Source organism: Dryas octopetala, chromosome 2 (genome assembly GCF_963921425.1).
Source record: "Dryas octopetala chromosome 2, drDryOcto1.1, whole genome shotgun sequence".
NCBI lineage: Eukaryota > Viridiplantae > Streptophyta > Magnoliopsida > Rosales > Rosaceae > Dryas > Dryas octopetala.
Genome location: NC_141367.1, coordinates 20,562,880 through 20,582,340, shown reverse-complemented (window position 1 = coordinate 20,582,340; position 19,461 = coordinate 20,562,880). Strand labels below are relative to the sequence as shown.

Here is a 19,461-nt window from a genome sequence, read left to right as displayed (position 1 = left end):
ATAGTCGTAAAAAAAACCCACCCCTACATAGTCTAGGGCCATTAAGAATTTCTCCATATTTCTATGTACAAATTGAATGTTTCATCTCCAATATTCATAGGTGGAGAAACCCATGAATATTTCTTACATTATTAAACACTTAGCACATTTAACATGGGACTAGTGCTCAAAATTCCTCTTTACATGAGGCCGATCTTTTTTTTTTTTTTTTTTTTTGGTACATGGAAAGGCCAAAATTCAAAAAGATTACCTAAAGTAGAATAGCCCCGGCTCTAAAAGAGTCGAAGGCATTGGTCAGATGAGACCCATTTTTTAGGTGGTTATACATGTGAGCAAAATGGTTCATTTTTTGAATGGCGTGAGAGTTATGGTACACTTTTAAGGATAACTACACTTATTAAACTATATATGATACAAATGAATATCTGTACATGGTAAGAGCTTAATCTCTTAACTAGAGAGACGCAATAAATATTTCTAGCATTATCAAACATACCAAAGAATGAAAAAAACATTGAAATGAAAATTTTGCATTCATTCCACCTGAAAATCCATAAAAAATATTTTTAATATTTTTATACATTCCATTTGGCAAACCAAATCAGGCCTAACTGCCTAAGTCTTTCAATTTCCTTGTAATTTGTTGGTTACATCATCTCTGCTGGCGATCACATATTCACATACAGACTATACAGTTTCAGAGTCCAAATAATTGCAGTGCTTTCATTTGTGTCATGTGCCTAATTAGTTGCTCGGTTGCTCCTCTCATTTCTTATCTTCATCAAGAGCTCTCAGACTCAGAGTCTCTGTCCTTTGTTTTGGAATCTACTTTTGGCCTTTGGGCAATGCTTATTATTATGACGTAGCTATTAGCTAGTGGCTAATTGGCTATGGTGTAAAATGGTGTTGTGTTCCCATCTGGCATTTGCCTTTACCTGCTGCACGTACACATCAATTGCATAACGTCAAATAATTCACTGAATATCACTGTCAATATATATCTACGTGCTGTCTCATTTATGTGAATTCATTTGGACGTAGCCGAATAAGTTGGTAAAACTTTGGATTATTTTGTGTTTAACCACCCACGTTTCAACCCCTATAATTAAAAGGTAGCCGGCCTCTCTTTTTTTCATAACAAAACGCAGTCCTTTTCCCATCTAAGAAAGTGTCAACACAACAAATTTTTATTTTCAAACCTAACATACAAATTAAAGTATATATATTAATAATTGTAATTATAATTTATATAAATTTGTAACACTATATACTATGTCTCGCGTGTTGTTACCGCCGACCAAAATCTTTGGTCATAGAATAATTGTAGGGGAAGTTTTTTCCTAATGAGAAGCTATTGTTCGCCAACTTTTTAATAAATAAGAAAACTTTTAACAGCCCCAAACAACACTCTCTCCTTCAAGAAAGTCCGGTCCCTTTTTTAATTTGTAGAAATTGTGAGCATCCAACTCTTTTCACAATGTAAAAATTGTGAGCATTCAACCTTTCTAATAACAATGCCAAAAGTGTGAGCGTCCAACTTTAACAAACATTCCTAACGTAGAATAATTTCGAGGCTTAATTGTATTTTTATCATTCAAAGTTTGAGTTGAATTTCATTTTATCAATTAGATGTTTATTTGTCACATTTTACCAGCTACAATTATATCTCGTATTCTACTTTATCTTTTTTTATTCATTTCATCGTTCAAACCGTTAAAAATGCTGATGTGGCAAGGGAGACAAAAAAATAAATAAAAAATTCTCCTAAACCCTAAAGATTGGTGATGTGGCACCTACATCGCCATTGTAGGCCTTTTTTTTTTCTTTTGTAAGTTGCCATGTGTAAAAAAAATTAATTAAAAATATAATATTCTAAAACATAAAAAAAAAAAAAACAAAAAACAAAACAAAACAAAACCCATCTCCTCCTCCCCTCCCCACCCCCACCCCCACCCACAAAAAAATTCTCATTTTTGTAGTTTTTAATTATTGTAATTAAATTTAATATTTTATAAAATATAAGAAATTTTAGTAGATTTTTTTTGTCCAAATAGAAGAAATTAAATGAAGAGAGGAAAATATGCCTTTGTCGCGTCAGCATTTTTTATGGTTTGAATTATGGAATGGACGGAAAAAGATAAACTGAGACACATAAAATAATTGTAGGTGGTAAAGTGAGACAAATAAATATCTGAATAATAAAATAAAAATTTACTCTAATTTTAGGTGGTAAAAACATAATTAAGCCTAATTTCTATAGATAATAGGTCTTTGTCTCTCTCCTCATCAGTTAGATCATTCGAGAAATAAACATTACATAAGATGCATGCACCCTTCTTATATATACTGAAGTTTTTTTTATGACAATAGGACCAAATATATATGAAAGTATTGTTTCTCAACTTTCATAGAATTTAAGGGTGTTTGATTAATTTAGAACCAGATTTGGCACTACCAATAATGACTTCAAAAACATGGCTGATAATTCATTTTTTAATGTAATAATTTAATTTTGTATACATAAAAGTATAAAACTATAAAAGGTACGCACTAAATAGTAAATATTCACGTGCCTAAAAGAAAAGCTTGGATGAGTCCCTTATCGGGCAATCTCTCAATCCAGATCGTACAGGTGGCAAAATCACATTGAGCTGGGGCACACTTATGTGCTACGGTCCAAGATGAACATGGCTATAAATACAGGCACTTGTTCAGGCACTGAACAGCAAGAGTAGAGATCTGGAGTTCCATACAAGCCCTTAGAGTCTTTTGTGTATTCTGTGCCTTTTAACTTTGTCTAAGCTAGAGTTCTAGTTGGCCATCATCATCAACATTCACCATGCTGGGCATAGCACACAATGTGGTGAGCAAGGTCACCTCAGTAGTGACCACCACTGCGCACCACATTGAGGAAGAGGCTCTCAGCCTCTTCACCATGTCTGACAACAAAGTGTTGGAGCTCATCTATGCAACCCATGTTCATGAAGACGATTCCTTTGATGTTGACTCTCTCTTCTTGATCACTGAGAACATCATCAAGCGTTCAACCCAGATCGTTGATAACATTGTGCAGGTATATATGCTGTGCTACTCATTTTTATTAATTCATCATCTTCTGTAGGAAAACAAGGTTCTTGGGTTTTTTTTTTGGTCGAATAAGGTGGGTCGTGGGTGAATAAGGTTCTTGGGTTGAGTCCTGTTGGGTGTGAGTGAAATGTGTGTGTGTGTGTGAGTGAGTGAGTGTGAGCATTGTGGGTGAATCCTGCAGTTAAAATGCCCACTATACCCACCGACTTTTTTTACCAAAAAACTAGTATTTCCAGCTTCTAAAATGAAAAGGGTAATTATGGATATGATTAGGGTAGGTGACAGTTTCAATTTCAATCCCATTTAATTTACCAAATAAGAGTGTGCGAGTATGAGGACAGGAATGCTTGCTATAGTGACATAGATGACTAGATACCAGTTATTGCCTTAAACGAATCACTTGTTTAAGGAAGCTGAAAAATCAGAGAAGCAAAAGCCAAAAAATAAAAATTTGGTCCCCTTCTCATTTATGGTTTCTTTTGAGCTTCGTTAAACACGTGGCATGTTGATGAACGCATTTTTTCTGTTCACTCATCACATATAGTGTTTCAAACAGCGACTGTCCCTAATTAGCAACGACGGTTTGTTACAAGTTCACAATCGCATCCTTTTCATTTATTAAAAGTCATTGGCAGTACTTGACAGTTGGGTACATTTTCTTTTAATACAAGGACAACTAAGTCATTTTCAGTCCGATCTGACTGGTGACTGGTGAGACAGACATATCTTAACACCAAAATTAGACATATCAACTCCAGCTCACTCAGGGCTTTAGTACTACACTACTCAGCTCGTTATAGTCCATGTGTTTGAAATCCCTGAATCCGTACTTATTGAGCTTTAAAAGCTAAAACACAACGTCCAACCAATTAAGCTAGCTACATTTCCTAGTAAATATTTTTACTTGTTAATTATTATGTACCAATTTATATTTACACTAAATTAGCTTCTTTTCTTTTTTCTTTTCTTTCGCAGTAAGTAAAAATGAATTTAGCTTTTTTGCTAAAAATTAGATAGTGAACTGGGGGACCGAGTGTTGACTTTTATAGGGGAAAAAAAAAGGTTGAAAGGCACGTTTGAAATATTTTCAGAATATGCTTATTAGATTAAAGGATGGAGAATCTGAGTCCAATAATTTTATAGATGAAGTATTCCTGAAAATGCTATTTAGAAACAGTAAAAAGATAATGTGCTATTCAGCAAATACCATTCAACTTTTTTCTTGTTCCCACATTACACTTGTTCTGTCATCTAAAGCAAAAATTGCTTTTTCATCAAAGTGAAGAGGGGCCGGTCTATTCTCATCAGATTATAATCAACTTATGAGAATCTGAGTTCAAAAAAAAAAATTATGAGAATATGAGGGTTTGTTTGGTATTCTATTCAAACACTATTTTTTTCTAAAAAGAAAAAACATGTTTTAGTCAAAAAAACATGTTTGATAGACCATTTTCAAAAGCAATTTTTAGAAAAAAAATTAAAAAACAAGCCTCTTTTTAAAAATGATTTTATTGTTTTTCTCATTTTCTTTTACACTTAGCTGCTATTATTTTTAAAATTTTAAAATTGTTTTTAAATTTCATACTAAATAAGTTTTCAAATTTCAAAAATGGATTTTGAAAACTCATATTAAAAAAAAAATACTTAATTTTTGAGAACAAAAAAAATTTGAGTAGGATACCAAATGCCCTGAGTTTTTGCGCCTTGATTTTTGGATAAGGACTTTTTTTTTTTCTTTCTACTATTAATAAAGCTCTTTGTTTCTATTGGTGTTGGTGAAGCATTTGCCCTGCTTACCCCAAAGAAAAAACAAAACATCTACCCTACTTACTAAATATTTACGTTTAAAAAGTAATTAGAAAATAACTTTGTATTGATCGAGTTGAATTTTTGAGTATTACATTTAGAACACTTAAAATTGATCATTACTTGTGACTTGTTGCAGGGCACCCAAGTTCATGTTGAAACCATTGATGAGAAGCCCCCCAAAGCCAGCTTCAGCTCCCCATTGTGCACTCTCAAGTCCATTGGCTGCGAGGTCCTTACATTGCACTAAAATTATTTAATCATTTCATTACTTACTGGTTACTTTTTTAATGCATTCAATGCTTGTAACATAATCATTCATAATACATATGAAATTTCAGATGTCATGCAAGGCACCAGGTGATGAAGTTGCCCACAAATCAACATTGGCAATACTTAACAAACTATCCACCTATTCATGGGAAGCCAAGGCAGTGCTGGCCTTTGCAGCCTTTGCTTTGGAATATGGAGAGTTCTGGCTCCTTGCCCAGCTTCACCAATCTGACCTACTTGCCAAGTCTGTGGCAATCCTCAAGCGAGTGCCGGTCCTTCTCAAGCCCGCCGACCTGCAGAAACGCCGGCAAGCAATTATCGAGCTCAACGTGCTCATCAAGACCACATTGCAAGTGATTGAGTGCATCTTTGAGCTGGAGAAGCTCTCTGCTTATGATCCAAAGGATGTGCCAGCATTGGCAATTGCAATGGACCACATCCCTGTGGATGTCTACTGGTCTATCATCACTATTGTGGCTTGTGCCACTAAGGTCACCCTTCTTACCAGCGAAGAGTAAGTCCTTCTCCATACGATTTTTAAATATAAAAATTCCCACGTCCGGTATTTGAAGCCTTACATCAAAATGTATAAAATCACGTGGCTTTGAACTAATTGTCAATTGGTTTTGAATTGAACACTGTATTTCTAACATGCATGTACCAATCATGTTTACTACAATGCATTGTACGTGGTTAGAACAATCTGCAAGAGAATTTATTGGTACCAATTTATATGCAGGGAGAAGCCATACGATCTATCCCAATTTGCTCAAAAAATCCACTACATCCTAAACAAACTTAAGATTCAGCTGCTTGTCTGCAAAAAACAGATTGGTGGGTACTTGATAATCACTTACTTGTATATATTGCGCTTGAAATGCAATGCTCAAGGTTTGTTTTCTTTTTATTTTTCTTATTTGATACAGAGGAGGCAGAGACCTATCGGAAGCTGAGGAAACTTTTTCAGACCCCTGCCGAAGTTATGGAGGTGTTCAAGGCCCTGATTTTCACCAAGGATACTGTGCAGCCAATCATTGATGGCTCTACTAACAAAACGGTTTGTAGCTCCTATTACTTTTTCATTCATTTTATAATTGGTCATGGTTATTAATTCTACTAACAAAACAACACTTATTATTTGTAATTGCATGTGCAAACAGGTTAGCATTGATGTGCTGAGGAGGAAGTATGTGCTATTGTTCATTTCAACCCTGGACATTTCGGATGATGACATTTCGATTCTCAAACCAGTTTATGAGGGAACCAAAAAAGATGACAAGTACAAGATTGTGTGGATTCCCATTGTGGAGCAGTGGACCGATGAGCTACGAAAAAAGTTCGAGACCTTGAGGGCCAAGATGCCATGGTTCACAGTGCAGTACTTTTCACCAGTTGCAGGCATCAGGTTCATCAAGGAGGAGTGGCACTTCAAGGGTAAGCCTGCAGTGGTGGTGATGAACCCACAGGGAAAGGTGGAAAATACCAATGCTCTCCACTTGATTCGGATTTATGGAATGAAGGCCTTTCCTTTCCATGCCGGGATCGAAGCTACCATCACAAATGACAAGGAGTGGATCACACCCATTGTGAATGACATTCACCCAACCATAAGTACCTGGGTAAGTAAAGTCATCTTCACAAATGCATAAGTACATCTATCCACATGAATATTTATATAAATGGGAAAATTTTATCTCGTTAAACTATTTGTATAATACGTTGCCAAATTGCCAATTTGTACCATTACTTACGTGGAATCTTTTAAATATACGGTTTAGATTGACAATTTCATAATATAATATGTAGATATTAGTCAACATATGCATTCTAATGACATGTAGTTTGATTAAAATTTTAAATGTGCTTTAAAACAAATTTCTCATGAGGCTAATTTGTAATATATTAACCAACAGATCAAAGAGGAGAGGTACATTTTCTTCTACGGAGGCAAGGACAATGACTGGATCCAGCAGTTCACAAAGAAAGCAACCTCCATTGCAAATGACCCCTTCATCAAGGAACAAAAGATCAACATTGAGTTGTTCTGTGTTGGCAAGAGTGCAAAAGGAGGTGAAGACCTTGGCATTCTTGGGCGGTTCTGGAATGGCATTGAGAGCTTGTTCTTCACCAATGTCAACAAGCAGACCGACACTGTGACCAAAGAGGTCCAGAAGCTCCTTTCCTACAAAAATGAGAGTGGATGGGCTGTGCTTAGCAAAGGGTCTACTGTGGTGGTCAGTGGCCATGGCTTCACAATTTTGAAGGTCTTGGAGGACTTTGAGAGATGGAAGGAGCTTGTGAAGGAGAAGGGCTTCGAATTCTCGTTCAAAGCGTACCATGAGAAAGTGATTCAGACTGTTCGCCATTGCTGCCGCCTTGACATTCCAAGTGTTGCCGGGAAGGTGCCGGAGACCATGAAATGCCCAGAGTGCCCTCGCACCATGGAGACATATGTGAGCTACAAGTGTTGCCACACTGATGGTCCCATTAACGCACATCATTAAGTGTTGTTTGTCGATCTTGAGACTATGAGGCTTTCTAGCTAATGTGATCAGTATGAGGCTATGTGTTATCTTTTGTGTTGTTGTGTACTTGTGTGGTGTCATGTCGTTGGTACAATTAATAATGGGAAACACATGTCATTACATTAGGTGGTAATGTACGTGATGCCCAGCAATGTGAGTCTGTATGATGTGTCTGTGTGTCGATCGAGTGCTGTTAATGTTATCTTCATCTGTTAAGTTATTAATGTTATATATCTTATGCTTCCCAAGAACTTTTTCCTCAAATCCATTGCTCTTGTATTTTCCTTGAATTGCCGTTTGAAGATTTTACTTTGTTGTAGCTTCTTATGTGCTCTTGGCATGGAGAAACTGACCAAAAAACTACTTTGTTGTACCACTGGCGAATGACATTGTCCAATTGCTTTTTCTTAAAAAGAAAAAAACGAAGATGGAGTATATTAAAATAACCCAAAGGTAAACTTACACATGGAAAGAGGTCAGAGGTCGAACCCACAACACCAAGAACAAAACCCAACTTGGCATAGCCCGAACACAAAACAACATCCAAGGACCCAAATTCGCAACCCAGACAAACCCAAACGGCACACACAACAAACAACAAACAGTAAAACGACACAAGGAAAACAAACGACAACCCAGGGCAATATATGACACATGCTTATTGCCACATAAGCAGAGGAGAATCACACTAAGAAGCTGGTCCTAGACAATGAGCATCCAAAGCAACCACTCCCCGAAATTCCCTTTCTTCTTCAAGCCACCTAGTCCCAATGACAACAAAACGAACCACTGAATCCTTTTCAATCTTAGATGAGAGCTTCTCATTGAAGAACACAGGATTCTCCCCAGGCACGTAATTGTAATCTGGCACTATCATTCCAGCAGGGAGAAATAAGTTTTCAATTGGTCCACATCTCAAGAATACTCCACACTTGATCACCTTCTGAACAACTCCCTCTAAGATCTCTCCCTTGAAAATCTTGAATGTGATGGCAGTGAAAGCTACTGGAAACAACACATCCCCAGTGTACTGCCTCATTCTTCCCTCTCCTATGTTGTTCATAGTTGTGACAGCAAGAAGGTATCCGAGATCTTCGGTTGCCTTTCTTGTAGCAAAATCGTCCAGAAGCCGGACAAGAATTGACCTTTGGAGCTTCATTCCATCTGCTGCATCCAGGTTTTCAGCAGGGATTACAACATTCCACTGCAACTCTACTTTGAGAAACATAGTTTTTTCTTTTTGTTTTTTAACCTGTCAATGTACGTTCCCTGCATGCAACAAATCATGAGCTGAAAAAGATTGTACGTTGAGATTCACAAAGGACATGACTGCGATTAACATTTAGCTACAAGGTAACTATATATGTCATGAGCTAAACAACCACTAGGAGACCAGCTGTTTCTAGCTTTAACTAAGAGAAGGCTAAAGTACATATACAAGCATGAGTATATATCCAAATGATCAAGTGCACCAAATCTTAAAACCATAAGAAAACATGTGATGATCAGAGCAAGCTAGTTAAAGTTGGACTAGTACATATTCACGGAACATTAGCAAGAACTAAACAACCATTAAGGAAACGATGTGAAGCAACAACTCACAGTCATTAATACCAAGTATTGATGCTCGAAAATCACTCAAAGCCATTAACGAGGATAATTGAAACAATAATTACACAACACAAGAATGTATATAATGGTTCACTTGAATAAAAAATAATCATACAACTACGAAAATTTAAATTGTTTTTTATCCCTAAATAAAAAAAGTGTTTTAGATTAATAGATAACACCGAAAATAATTTTGAAACAATACTTCATTTTAGGCTCGTAAAAATGGACCGAATCAGGCTCTAAGACTTTTGGCCCTAAGGGCCCGTTTGGTTTGCGTGATGGATTGTTTGGGAATATTATATCCTTCCTCATTTCAGGGGATGAGAATGAATAATTTTTATTACAGTGTTTGAAAATGTCAAAAATAATAACCAATAAATAGTTTTAATGAGGGTAGATTGGTCATAAAAAAATGCAATAAATGCTTTCCCAGGAAGGGGGGATTGCATACCCAAGTGGGCTAAAGGATATCAGATGCCCCCTTACATTGGTATTTGAAACTCATGTGGATGGTAACAGATTCCCACCAATGCACATAACAAACATTGGAATGAGATCTCATACCCATACACATACCTAAGCTCCCAAAACAATGAACCAAACGGGCCTAAGAGTTGAAATACGTGCCTACTTGTTCCAACCTTATATATCACAAATAGTCTAGGCCCAGACCTTACGCAAGGACCTAAAAACATTTGCGCCTATGACCAAGCAGTGTAATAGACCAGTCAAGCTCACTTTTTGTTTAATTAAATAAATAATATTTGGAATGAAGTTTGAACCTAGGATCTATTAAGTCCTCACAAATTCCTAATGGCTAATGTCACTTGAACAAAAGATTTTGTTAAAAAGAAAAAAAAAAATTGAATTGAATTCTATAAATATGACAAATTTTTTAAAAGAAATAACCCAAAATACAGCAATGAGCATTTGATTTCAATGATACGGACCAGAATTGAGCCGACAAAAAAAGTAAGACCCAAACTCTACTCTTTTCACAAATAGGTGGAATATATTCGACCATAATATTGGGCCAGGCCTATCCATGGCCCTAACCTCACTAATCACTCTTACACAAGAAGTACGCACAAAACATAAGCAACAAAGCAAATCATGTCTAGACCACAATGCCCAATTTCCCATTCCCTCACAATATTTCTATGTCTAAGAGGTCCCATCACCACAAGCGATTGTTCAATATTTCAAATTTTCTTCAAATTTCTCAATTGCTGTAGCAAAACAGACTTGTAAATGGATCGGATATGCAGTAAATTAGCCTGAATTTGATTGAATCCAATATGATCTTATAATCCGATGGATTCTTAATAACTAAGTTCATGTCCAATCCGTTGGATTATCGGATATCCGACCCACAAATATTTTATTTATATTAAGTAATTTAATGTACACAAAATCAAATTACTTTACATATACATATAAAATATTTGTAATAAATATAGAAAAAATAAGTTATATATTATATTAAATTGGATCAGATTATTATCATATCAGATCTACTAAAATTCATATTTAACTAGTTATTAGATTCAGATATAATCCGATTATCGGATTTAATCACCAAATTCATCTCCTATTAGTTACATCGAATTTGTATCAAAATCTTATTCATTTATAAGTCTAAGCAAAACTACTCTTTGGTCAGTCTCATACACTCATTGTACCAAACAACAAAAATCCATATTTATGCAAATAAATCTAACCAGAAGAAAACTACCTACCCAAACTTTCCCAAATTCAATTCCTCAAGTTATGTGAAACCCAAATACCCAAACAATCAACAGACAAGTGTGTGTACATATATATGTATAAATATATATATATATATATTTGTATAGACAGATATGAAGATTAGAGTTTGCAAATCTTTTAAACATACTTTTGAGATGGTAAGACCTTGAATAGGAAATGGAAGATTTGGGAGGTTCAGCTTAGAGTGGTCGAACGCCTACAGATCAATAGGCTCGTCTGAGTGGATGAAGAAGCCCCAATTGATTCACTAAGTCGATATATGTGTCCTGGTTTCAGGTTTAGGGTTTTGAGTCGATGTGTTATGGTCCTCAAATTGGGTAAAGCTTAACTTACTGCGTGAGTGAAAAGACACACATACATCTCTTGAGATCTTATATACAAGGTTTAACTATTAAATTAAAAAATTTAGAGAAATATTAGCTACTTTACCCTTTGCAAATGGACTTCATAGGAAATCAATTTCTGTCCATTTTCTAGGGGAAGTAAATGACAAATTGTCATTTCTATGTGCGGTATGTGCAGGAATAGGAAAAAATAATAATTTAATTTTTCAATTATATCCTTATGTATTAAGTATATAATTATTCATATTTCAGGACTATAATTGGAATTTTCATTTGTTAATTAATAGATGCAATTTAATCTTCAAAATTCGTAATTAATGTTTTCTTATGCGAAAGGAAAAGCAAACTCAAGTTGGTTAGAGGGATTTATTTTCCCCTTTTTGGGCATTGTTTTCCCATAAAGTATAAATTATTTTTTCAATATTGCACTTACCAACAACGCATGTAGTGTACCAAGGGCCCTGTGAGAAGGTTAATTAGCTTTCATAAGAGTAAGTTAATGGTGAAATAAATTAAAATTGTGATTTATTGCTCGTGTCGGTTTAATTTGTTTGTAGTTGTAGTTGGACACTCACGCCAGAAAGTGCCGATCGGTTCAAATTCCCAAATTAAGGGGTTGCTCCTCCTCCAGTCACCATCAGAAAATGGGTTCCCTTTGGGTTGTTTATTGCCAGATAACTGGGGTTCAATCCTTCCACTGTTGTTGCACATAGGTGGGGGAAATTCATGGGTTTTTTTGCTTCTATGGTTACCGTTATTCATGTTTGTGGCACCTGAACTTGGGTTTTTTCAGAAATTGTGGTTCCTCTTTGTGCTTGGGCTGTGCGTGAATGAGGAAGCACCTGCTACACCCATTTGTTGTGTAAATGGAGACAATATGCTTTTCAAAAAATGTGCTAACTGTTGGAGGTTCTGGAGGTCCAGTCCTCAGCTTCATGTTGGCTTCCTGGAGGTTAGGTCCTCAAGGTGGAGGACCGGTCTCTGCTTCATGGATGTACTGAATTGTACGTGTTTGTATTTTCAGTGATTGTGGTTATTAGTTCTTCTAGTTAATCTATAGCCTATAGGTGTGTGCCATGTGGCTTCTAAAGGGCAATTTAGTAAATTCGTTAGATAGGGTTTGTTTATAAAGACCTAACTTCAACATTTTCTTCTCATTTTAGTTCTGAAGCAGCCGCACACCCCCTTCACTTTCTCTTTCTTCTCTTTCCTCTATTGTGAGCTCTCTCCGGCCATCTCTTCGCCGTCCAGCTGCCAACACCGGCGACATGGACCTCAATCAACTAGTCTCTTCCTCCTCTCTCTATCCTTGCCTTTTGATTGCTTAACAACCCAATGGAAACATGGATTCACACCTTCTCACTGCTATGTCCCAAGATCTTTTCTCCTGCATTCTCCATGGATACAACTTAGAGGACACGCACGGGTAAACAAACATTTTCTCTCTTCCTCTCTCAAATTATGAAATTTTCTTCTAGGGTTTCGGGATTTTGAAAATTATTACAATTTGTAGATTTGGTGTTTAAAGGAAGATTTAGGTTGTAACTATTATGTTTCATTGTTTCCTTTCAGATTTGGAGCTTTGAAGAATTTCTATCTTCAAAGTCATTTCTACAGTCACCATCATCATCATGTTAAGAACATCCTCTGGACCACCCGAAGGAGGATATGAAGAATTTCTGGTGAGACCCACCATGAACCCTAATTTCTGCCCTATCCAAGATCCCTAATTTCTAAGAGACCTTCATCCTAGTTGAACTGATTTTGAGTCATGTTGTGGACAATAAAAAGTGAGCTTCTTTCTTATGAACAAGAGTTTGAGAGTTGATCTGTTTATATTTGTTGTGAATCTGTTTTTTTTTTGTTTTTGTTTTTTTCATTTTTTAGATATGTTTATATTTATTTATGTTTTATAAATTTCCTTATGATTTTGTGGCTATAAACAAACACTTAATTTCGTATTAAATTCTGAGACTAAAAAATAAAAAGAATATGAAGTATTGGATTTTGCTGGGAGAGGTTCGGTCTTCATGGTGAAGCTGGGAGCTGCTGGAGGTTCTGGAGGTCCGGATCCCAAGGTGGAGGTCCGGTCCTCAGCTTCATGGAGGCTTCCTGGAGATCCGGTCTTTAGCTTCATGGAGGCTTCCTAGAGGTCCGTTCCTCAGCTTCATGGCTTCAATGGTGAGTTTCTGGAGGTTCGGTCCTCTGGGGAGAGGTCCGGTCCTCAAGCTTTGAATCTACTTCTTGTCCTACATCAATATAGAACATTCAACATTGCATGGTTTATATATTGGTGTATATATTTGTGTAGATTTTAGATGATGCACAATGGCTAAGTATTGTTGTTGGTTAATTCTATATAAGTACAACAGAAAAGTTTGTTTATCAGTAAATTTAACTGATTTGCACTATATGACTGGTAAATGGTGTTCTTGAAGCAGAGAGAGTTAGTACTGAAGTAGCAACAAATCAAGAGGATAAAGTTGCATGTTGAAGGTACACTCTTGATAATTATCGGGGCATTTATATATTTATTTTGGTGGTACAATTAAAGAAATTTCATTTTGTAGTTCTGTGAGATTGATGGTATTGAAGGATCTTCAGTTTGTGAAGGGGGATCTTGAAGGGGATGATATTGATGATGAAAGCTTGGTCATATTTTTGTGAAAACTGGCAGGGTATGTACATATTTTGTAGCGGGTTTGGAGCTGTTGCTTGACCAAATTTAATTATTTTAGACATTTCTAGTTGTAAGAATGTTGAAGGAAACTGATAGAATGATTTGTAATTTAGGCTTCAACTAATATATATATATATGTGTAATGCAAGTTACATTCGGTTCAAGTATGTGTTTTTAGATTTTATGAGCAGTTTATTAATTAGTAGTATTCATTTGAGGTTACATGAAAATTCATTACTATTAATAATTAGTAAGCATTTTTTTTTTTTTTTTGCATGGTGGAGGACATTTAATTACTGAAACCAAATCAGAAACTAATACCAAGAATGTGGGAATGCAGCAAGCAACTGTTGGAATTAGTGAGCTAGTTAACCCACTTTTAACAAGATAGTAGAAGAAACCATGGCATATCATTATTTAATAATATCAATCTTCCACCAATATAGCAACCTCATTAGATATGGTAAACAACTGAAACCAACTAACTGCAGCATTGGTGATCGAGGATCGAATTTTGCAGACTGTCATGGCAGGTTTTGGCAGAAGCTTCCACCATTCTTACATATTGGTGGCCTTAGCTCCCTTGCTACCCTAACACCAACCTCCAACATGCTCTATGGTGACTGCATGGTGGCAATGGACAATACAAACTAACAACAGTGGCAGTTGCATCTATTCCTACAAAAAAAAATTGGTTGCCTTTGCTAGATTTTGTTGTAGTGAGTGTCTAATATGAAAACTTAATAATAAATATTTTCTTTTGAGATTGCCCATCTCCTAAAATGTCTAGAATTCCATGTGGGTTGAACCAAAAAGATGGTAATTTGTTATACCCACAGCCTTCTTCATTTTCAGTTCCTTCTGATAACGTTAATAGTGGACAGGAATCAACCTCACGGTCCTCACCATCTTCAACTCTGGTTTTGGGTGGGAGGTGTGTATTGTTTGGGTGTGGTGGGTGTATTTTAGAAGATGTGTATTTTGGTAATGAAAGGAGTGTGCAAAAAGAAATTCCAAATTTTAGAAGAATGTAGAGAGTGTGTTGACAGAAAAATGGAAAAAATGGTGTGCAAAAAGAAAAAAAAAAAGTGTGTAAATAGCAACACTCATTAAAAATCCAGAACTATAATTTATAGTTTATATACTAAAATTATTATAGTTAGGGTTAATTTTTATAGTTTATATAGTTTATGTACTAAAATTATTATAGTTTAAGGTATAGGTTTAGGACTTTATGGTTTAGGCCCTTAGGGTATATAGTTTTGGTTGTAAAATACCAATTATAATTTATGGGTATAAGGTTATGTAACTTATGTAACATATATAAGTATATAACATATAACATATAACATCTACTTTAGTTATCAACCCCAAAAAAAAAAAAAAAATCAATTATATATAACCCTATACACTAACCTCTATTAAATACCCTATACACTATATACTATACCCTAAACTCTATTAATTACTTTATACAATAAATCAATTATGAATTACTTTATAATATTAGTAGCAGAGGTGTTGTTGATGGAGTCATATGGTGGTTGATAAAAAATTTGAGGAACCTCTGTTATCCCAGCATCTACAAGGCCTTTAACACCTTCCTTTGTGTCATCAAAAACTTTTAGCTCACTTTGTCTGTTGGGAATTGTAAGTTTGTAACCCCATTTGTGTTCGTAGCTACCAAAGTGGTTTGTGGCAAGGTACCCTTACTTTAGTGGATACTTTATACTATAAATATATGGTTCATAACAGATATGCATATTCTTTTGAAAATTTTATTGAAAAGTCATATCATTCCACAACAGATTATAAACAATATGTTTCTCAAAATAGATTACCTTCTCATCTCAACAAGCTCTTCATCATCTTCTTTCAAATTTCATTTGCATATTTTTAAGAACAGGAAATCTTTGCCAAAACACTTGACCAATATGTAGTTCAATCATAATTATTACAATCAAAACAACCAATACAATGAAAGCCTAAAAGGGTAATGTTATAATTAACAACTAATACAATGTACATAAATTTTCATGCCAAGTTATTTAGTAGAAAATAGACACCGTATGCGCAAGTTCAGAGCTTAAAATGATTCAAGGTAGAGGTTCCATCGAGGCCTTTTGCATTGACGTGGGCAAAATAGCCCCTCACAGTGGTCTCCCTATACTTTGGAGGATTGTCTTCTGATAACAACTCCTTGATGGGTCTGTACAGTTGTGTTGATGGCAGCATTCCTGTGGTTAAAAAGCTCGCAACAGATACTCTTGGACCTACTCGGTTTGCCAGCACTCTGTGTTCTACGCTCTTGAATCTGTCATTTGATATCAACTGGAACCCCAAAAGCATGTTATTTAATATAGAAAACTCCAAATACAAAACCAAATCAAATTAAGAATTTGAAAGTGACATTAAACTTGAAGAACGTACTTGTTACATAGTAACAACATAATAATGGTACCATATTTTGTTACCACATAGTAACATAGTAATGGTACATATATATATACTTGCCTGTACAAGATCTCCAATGTTAACCACTAGAACCCCAGGAACAGGGGGAACATCAATCCACTTGTTGTGATGAAGAACTTGGAGACCACCAATATGATCTTGCAGAAGGACCGTGAGGAAGGAAGAATCAGCATGCTTGCTTGTGCCTAGTGTTAGTTCTGGCTGTGGGCAGGCAGGATAGTAATGGCCTGCAACAATAAGCCCCTTGCTACAATCTATGTCATTCAAGTGACTTGGCTTTAGCCCAAGAGCCTCAGACAACAACTCGAATAATAACTTCGCCAATTTCGTCACTTGATTTGAGTACTCCACAAGGATGTCTCTACAAGATGAAACACAGAAAAGCAATATACACTTCATTTTTACTATGATACTTAGTCTTGGAAGAAAATCAAACTTCACTTCTAGGGAGGAAAGAAAATAACATTGTCATATTGGCATTAATTAGTACGTATTTGCACACCTCCATATGAGTGTAAGAAGTTTTAGGAGAGTCCCCATTTCAAACGGCCTACTATTAGAGGCTGGGGCTTGTCACTTAAACCAAAAGACTAGCCTTTTGGGAGATGTTGCCCATTCACCCAAATATAAATTAAGCCCAGATCAAACTAAAAAAGACTAATCTGTTAGGTGATGTTGTCTATCCCTATAACACCCTCACTTGAACACACAACGCCCATTAGTCTGATAAGAAATTGGGATCATTCTAATACAATGTGTCACAGGCTAACCTTAGATAATGCTGTCTATTCCTGTAAATCTCATATATATGAGTCTCCTTTAATTATCCGATGTGGAATTTTTGTCCATCACACCTACCATTAAATTGGTCAAAGAATTGAGTCTCCTTTAATTAACAAAATTTAGTACATGATCATACCATCTAATTCATCAAGAGGGATATGCATTCTGAATCAAACTAATGCCAAAAACTCATCAGCAGAGAATTCTGTCACAAACCTGCATACTTCTGGCAAATCTTCTGGCTTAGGAGGATTAGGAGCCATGTAACACCCAAAAGTATCCCTCCAATTAGTTGCTGGTGCATTATACAAATCAAAGTTGCTATTGTAGATGAGAGGTCTGAAGGGATCACGAGTATAAAACTCTTTCTTCACTTGAGTGTCCTGCTCATGAAACCCACGGACCCCATCCTTTAACTCCTCCAAAACACCAACAGGTATTCCATGATTGGCAATCTGAAAGAATCCCCAAGTCTCTGATGCCTCTCCGACTTTTGCAACAATCTCCTTGCGCTTAGTTGGACTGTCAAGGCCGCCGAGGTCTATGACCGGAATGCTAAACTGGGTTTGATCTTCTGAAGTAGCAGAGGTGTTGTTGATGGAGTCATATGGTAGTTGATAGAAGATTTGAGGAACCTCTGTTATCCCAGCATCTACAAGGCCTTTAACACCTTCCTTTGTGTCATCAAAAGCTTTTAGCTCACTATGTCTGTTGGGAATTGGAACCCCATTTGTGTTTGTAGCTACCATATTGGTTTGTGGCAAGGTAACCTTACAGTTTCAGTAGATATCTTAGGCTAGCCATGATTCACAGCCACAGAGGAAGGATGTATTTTTGGAAAGATCATAGAGCAAGTTGACGCCAAAGGATATATTAAACAAATTTGGTGACTTTTAGCAACAGTCCTCCACTAATACAGTAATACCTCATGTTTTTTAGAATACTGTATTTATAAGATAGTCCAATCACAGTTAGTCATCACTTCAATAATTAATTCGTTGCGTAAACATATGGCCACTTTATTGATGAGCTGGAGTTAATTTGTTAGTGGTCAATCATTCGATTTTGTGTATAAATACATGGTTGTAATCTTGAATTATTGTTATCGATCACTTCCAAGAGAAAAAATAATCTTGAATTTTAATTTATCAATGAAAAATAATCTTAAATACATGGTTTTTGTCGATCGATCTGACTTGCATATAATGTTGCATGCATACCACCGCAAAGCATGTAAGAATTGAAGAAGAAGAATATGGGATCGAGTGAGGGAGTACTAAAGCAATTAACAACATAATATCTCATATGTGTTTTCGCACTATATATAGTACTCCACTTATAATCGTGAGATGTAATTAATTGAATGGGTGTTTTCGATCAAGTGATATAAATGGTTCATTGGGATGGTTTTCAAGCCATTTCTTTGAAACTGCTTGTATTTCCATGTTCTATATGCTAGCTAATACCTATTGTATGCCAGGCCGGTCCAAAAATTTAGGAGGCCTAGGCAAGAATAAAACTTGAGGCTCTTTGTATGTGGAACCTCATTTTTCAAGGCTTGAAGGAAGTCCAAATCCCAGCTTGGATTGTTACTTGCTTGAGAAATCACAGCTAGGATAGTTACCCAAGTCCGATCCCATCCGTTAATCTGAAGAAAAATAATAATAAGTAATCATTAATCTGAAAATTGAAATGGGTAAGGAAAAACCCAAATTAAATACAAAAAACACAGATTAATGTTATCACATATTGGTGCAAGAAAATGCTTTGAATCCAATGGTAACACCAGAAAGTAAATTAGGTAAGAGCACAAATATAAAAATATTTAAATGTATGATGTTTTTTATCTTTACAATTCCTAATATTCCTTATCAAAATATTTGGATTTTGGAACAAAGGTTTTTATGGTTCAAAGTCAGAAATCTATTGAAACATTGAATAGTGTTGAAAATTAGGAATTTTAATTTCCTTGGCTTCTACTTCAATCTTCTTGGCTTCTTGTTCAATCTCTTTGGCTTCCTCTTCAATCTTAATATATGATAAACTTTGTGGGTGAATTGCAAACTTTGTAGTTGAGAGTGAGAAGCTGGGAGAGACGAGGGGA

General features: G+C 35.7%; 2 protein-coding genes and 1 pseudogene across 2 annotated transcripts; 1 reads left to right on the top strand and 2 right to left on the bottom strand.

The window, feature by feature from the left end:
* The first annotated feature begins 2,738 nt into the window (after nucleotides 1–2,738).
* LOC147293955 (protein SIEVE ELEMENT OCCLUSION B-like) lies at nucleotides 2,739–7,942 on the top strand. The gene is made up of 7 exons (XM_086232536.1): nucleotides 2,739–3,073; nucleotides 5,033–5,125; nucleotides 5,235–5,680; nucleotides 5,906–6,000; nucleotides 6,093–6,223; nucleotides 6,327–6,785; nucleotides 7,080–7,942. Exons 1-7 carry the CDS (start codon nucleotides 2,840–2,842, stop codon nucleotides 7,668–7,670), a joined length of 2,049 nt encoding a protein of 682 aa, XP_086088662.1. The 5' UTR covers nucleotides 2,739–2,839; the 3' UTR covers nucleotides 7,671–7,942.
* Nucleotides 7,943–8,258: 316 nt separating this feature from the next.
* LOC147293954 (DNA-directed RNA polymerase V subunit 7 pseudogene) lies at nucleotides 8,259–8,942 on the bottom strand (annotated as a pseudogene).
* A 7,067-nt stretch (nucleotides 8,943–16,009) lies between these two features.
* LOC147293953 (1-aminocyclopropane-1-carboxylate oxidase homolog 1-like) lies at nucleotides 16,010–18,236 on the bottom strand. Its single transcript, XM_086231751.1, has 3 exons — nucleotides 17,574–18,236; nucleotides 16,614–16,935; nucleotides 16,010–16,430 (listed from the first exon to the last, which is right to left on the bottom strand). Exons 1-3 carry the CDS (start codon nucleotides 18,104–18,106, stop codon nucleotides 16,179–16,181), a joined length of 1,107 nt encoding a protein of 368 aa, XP_086087877.1. The 5' UTR covers nucleotides 18,107–18,236; the 3' UTR covers nucleotides 16,010–16,178.
* Between the last annotated feature and the right edge of the window lie 1,225 nt (nucleotides 18,237–19,461).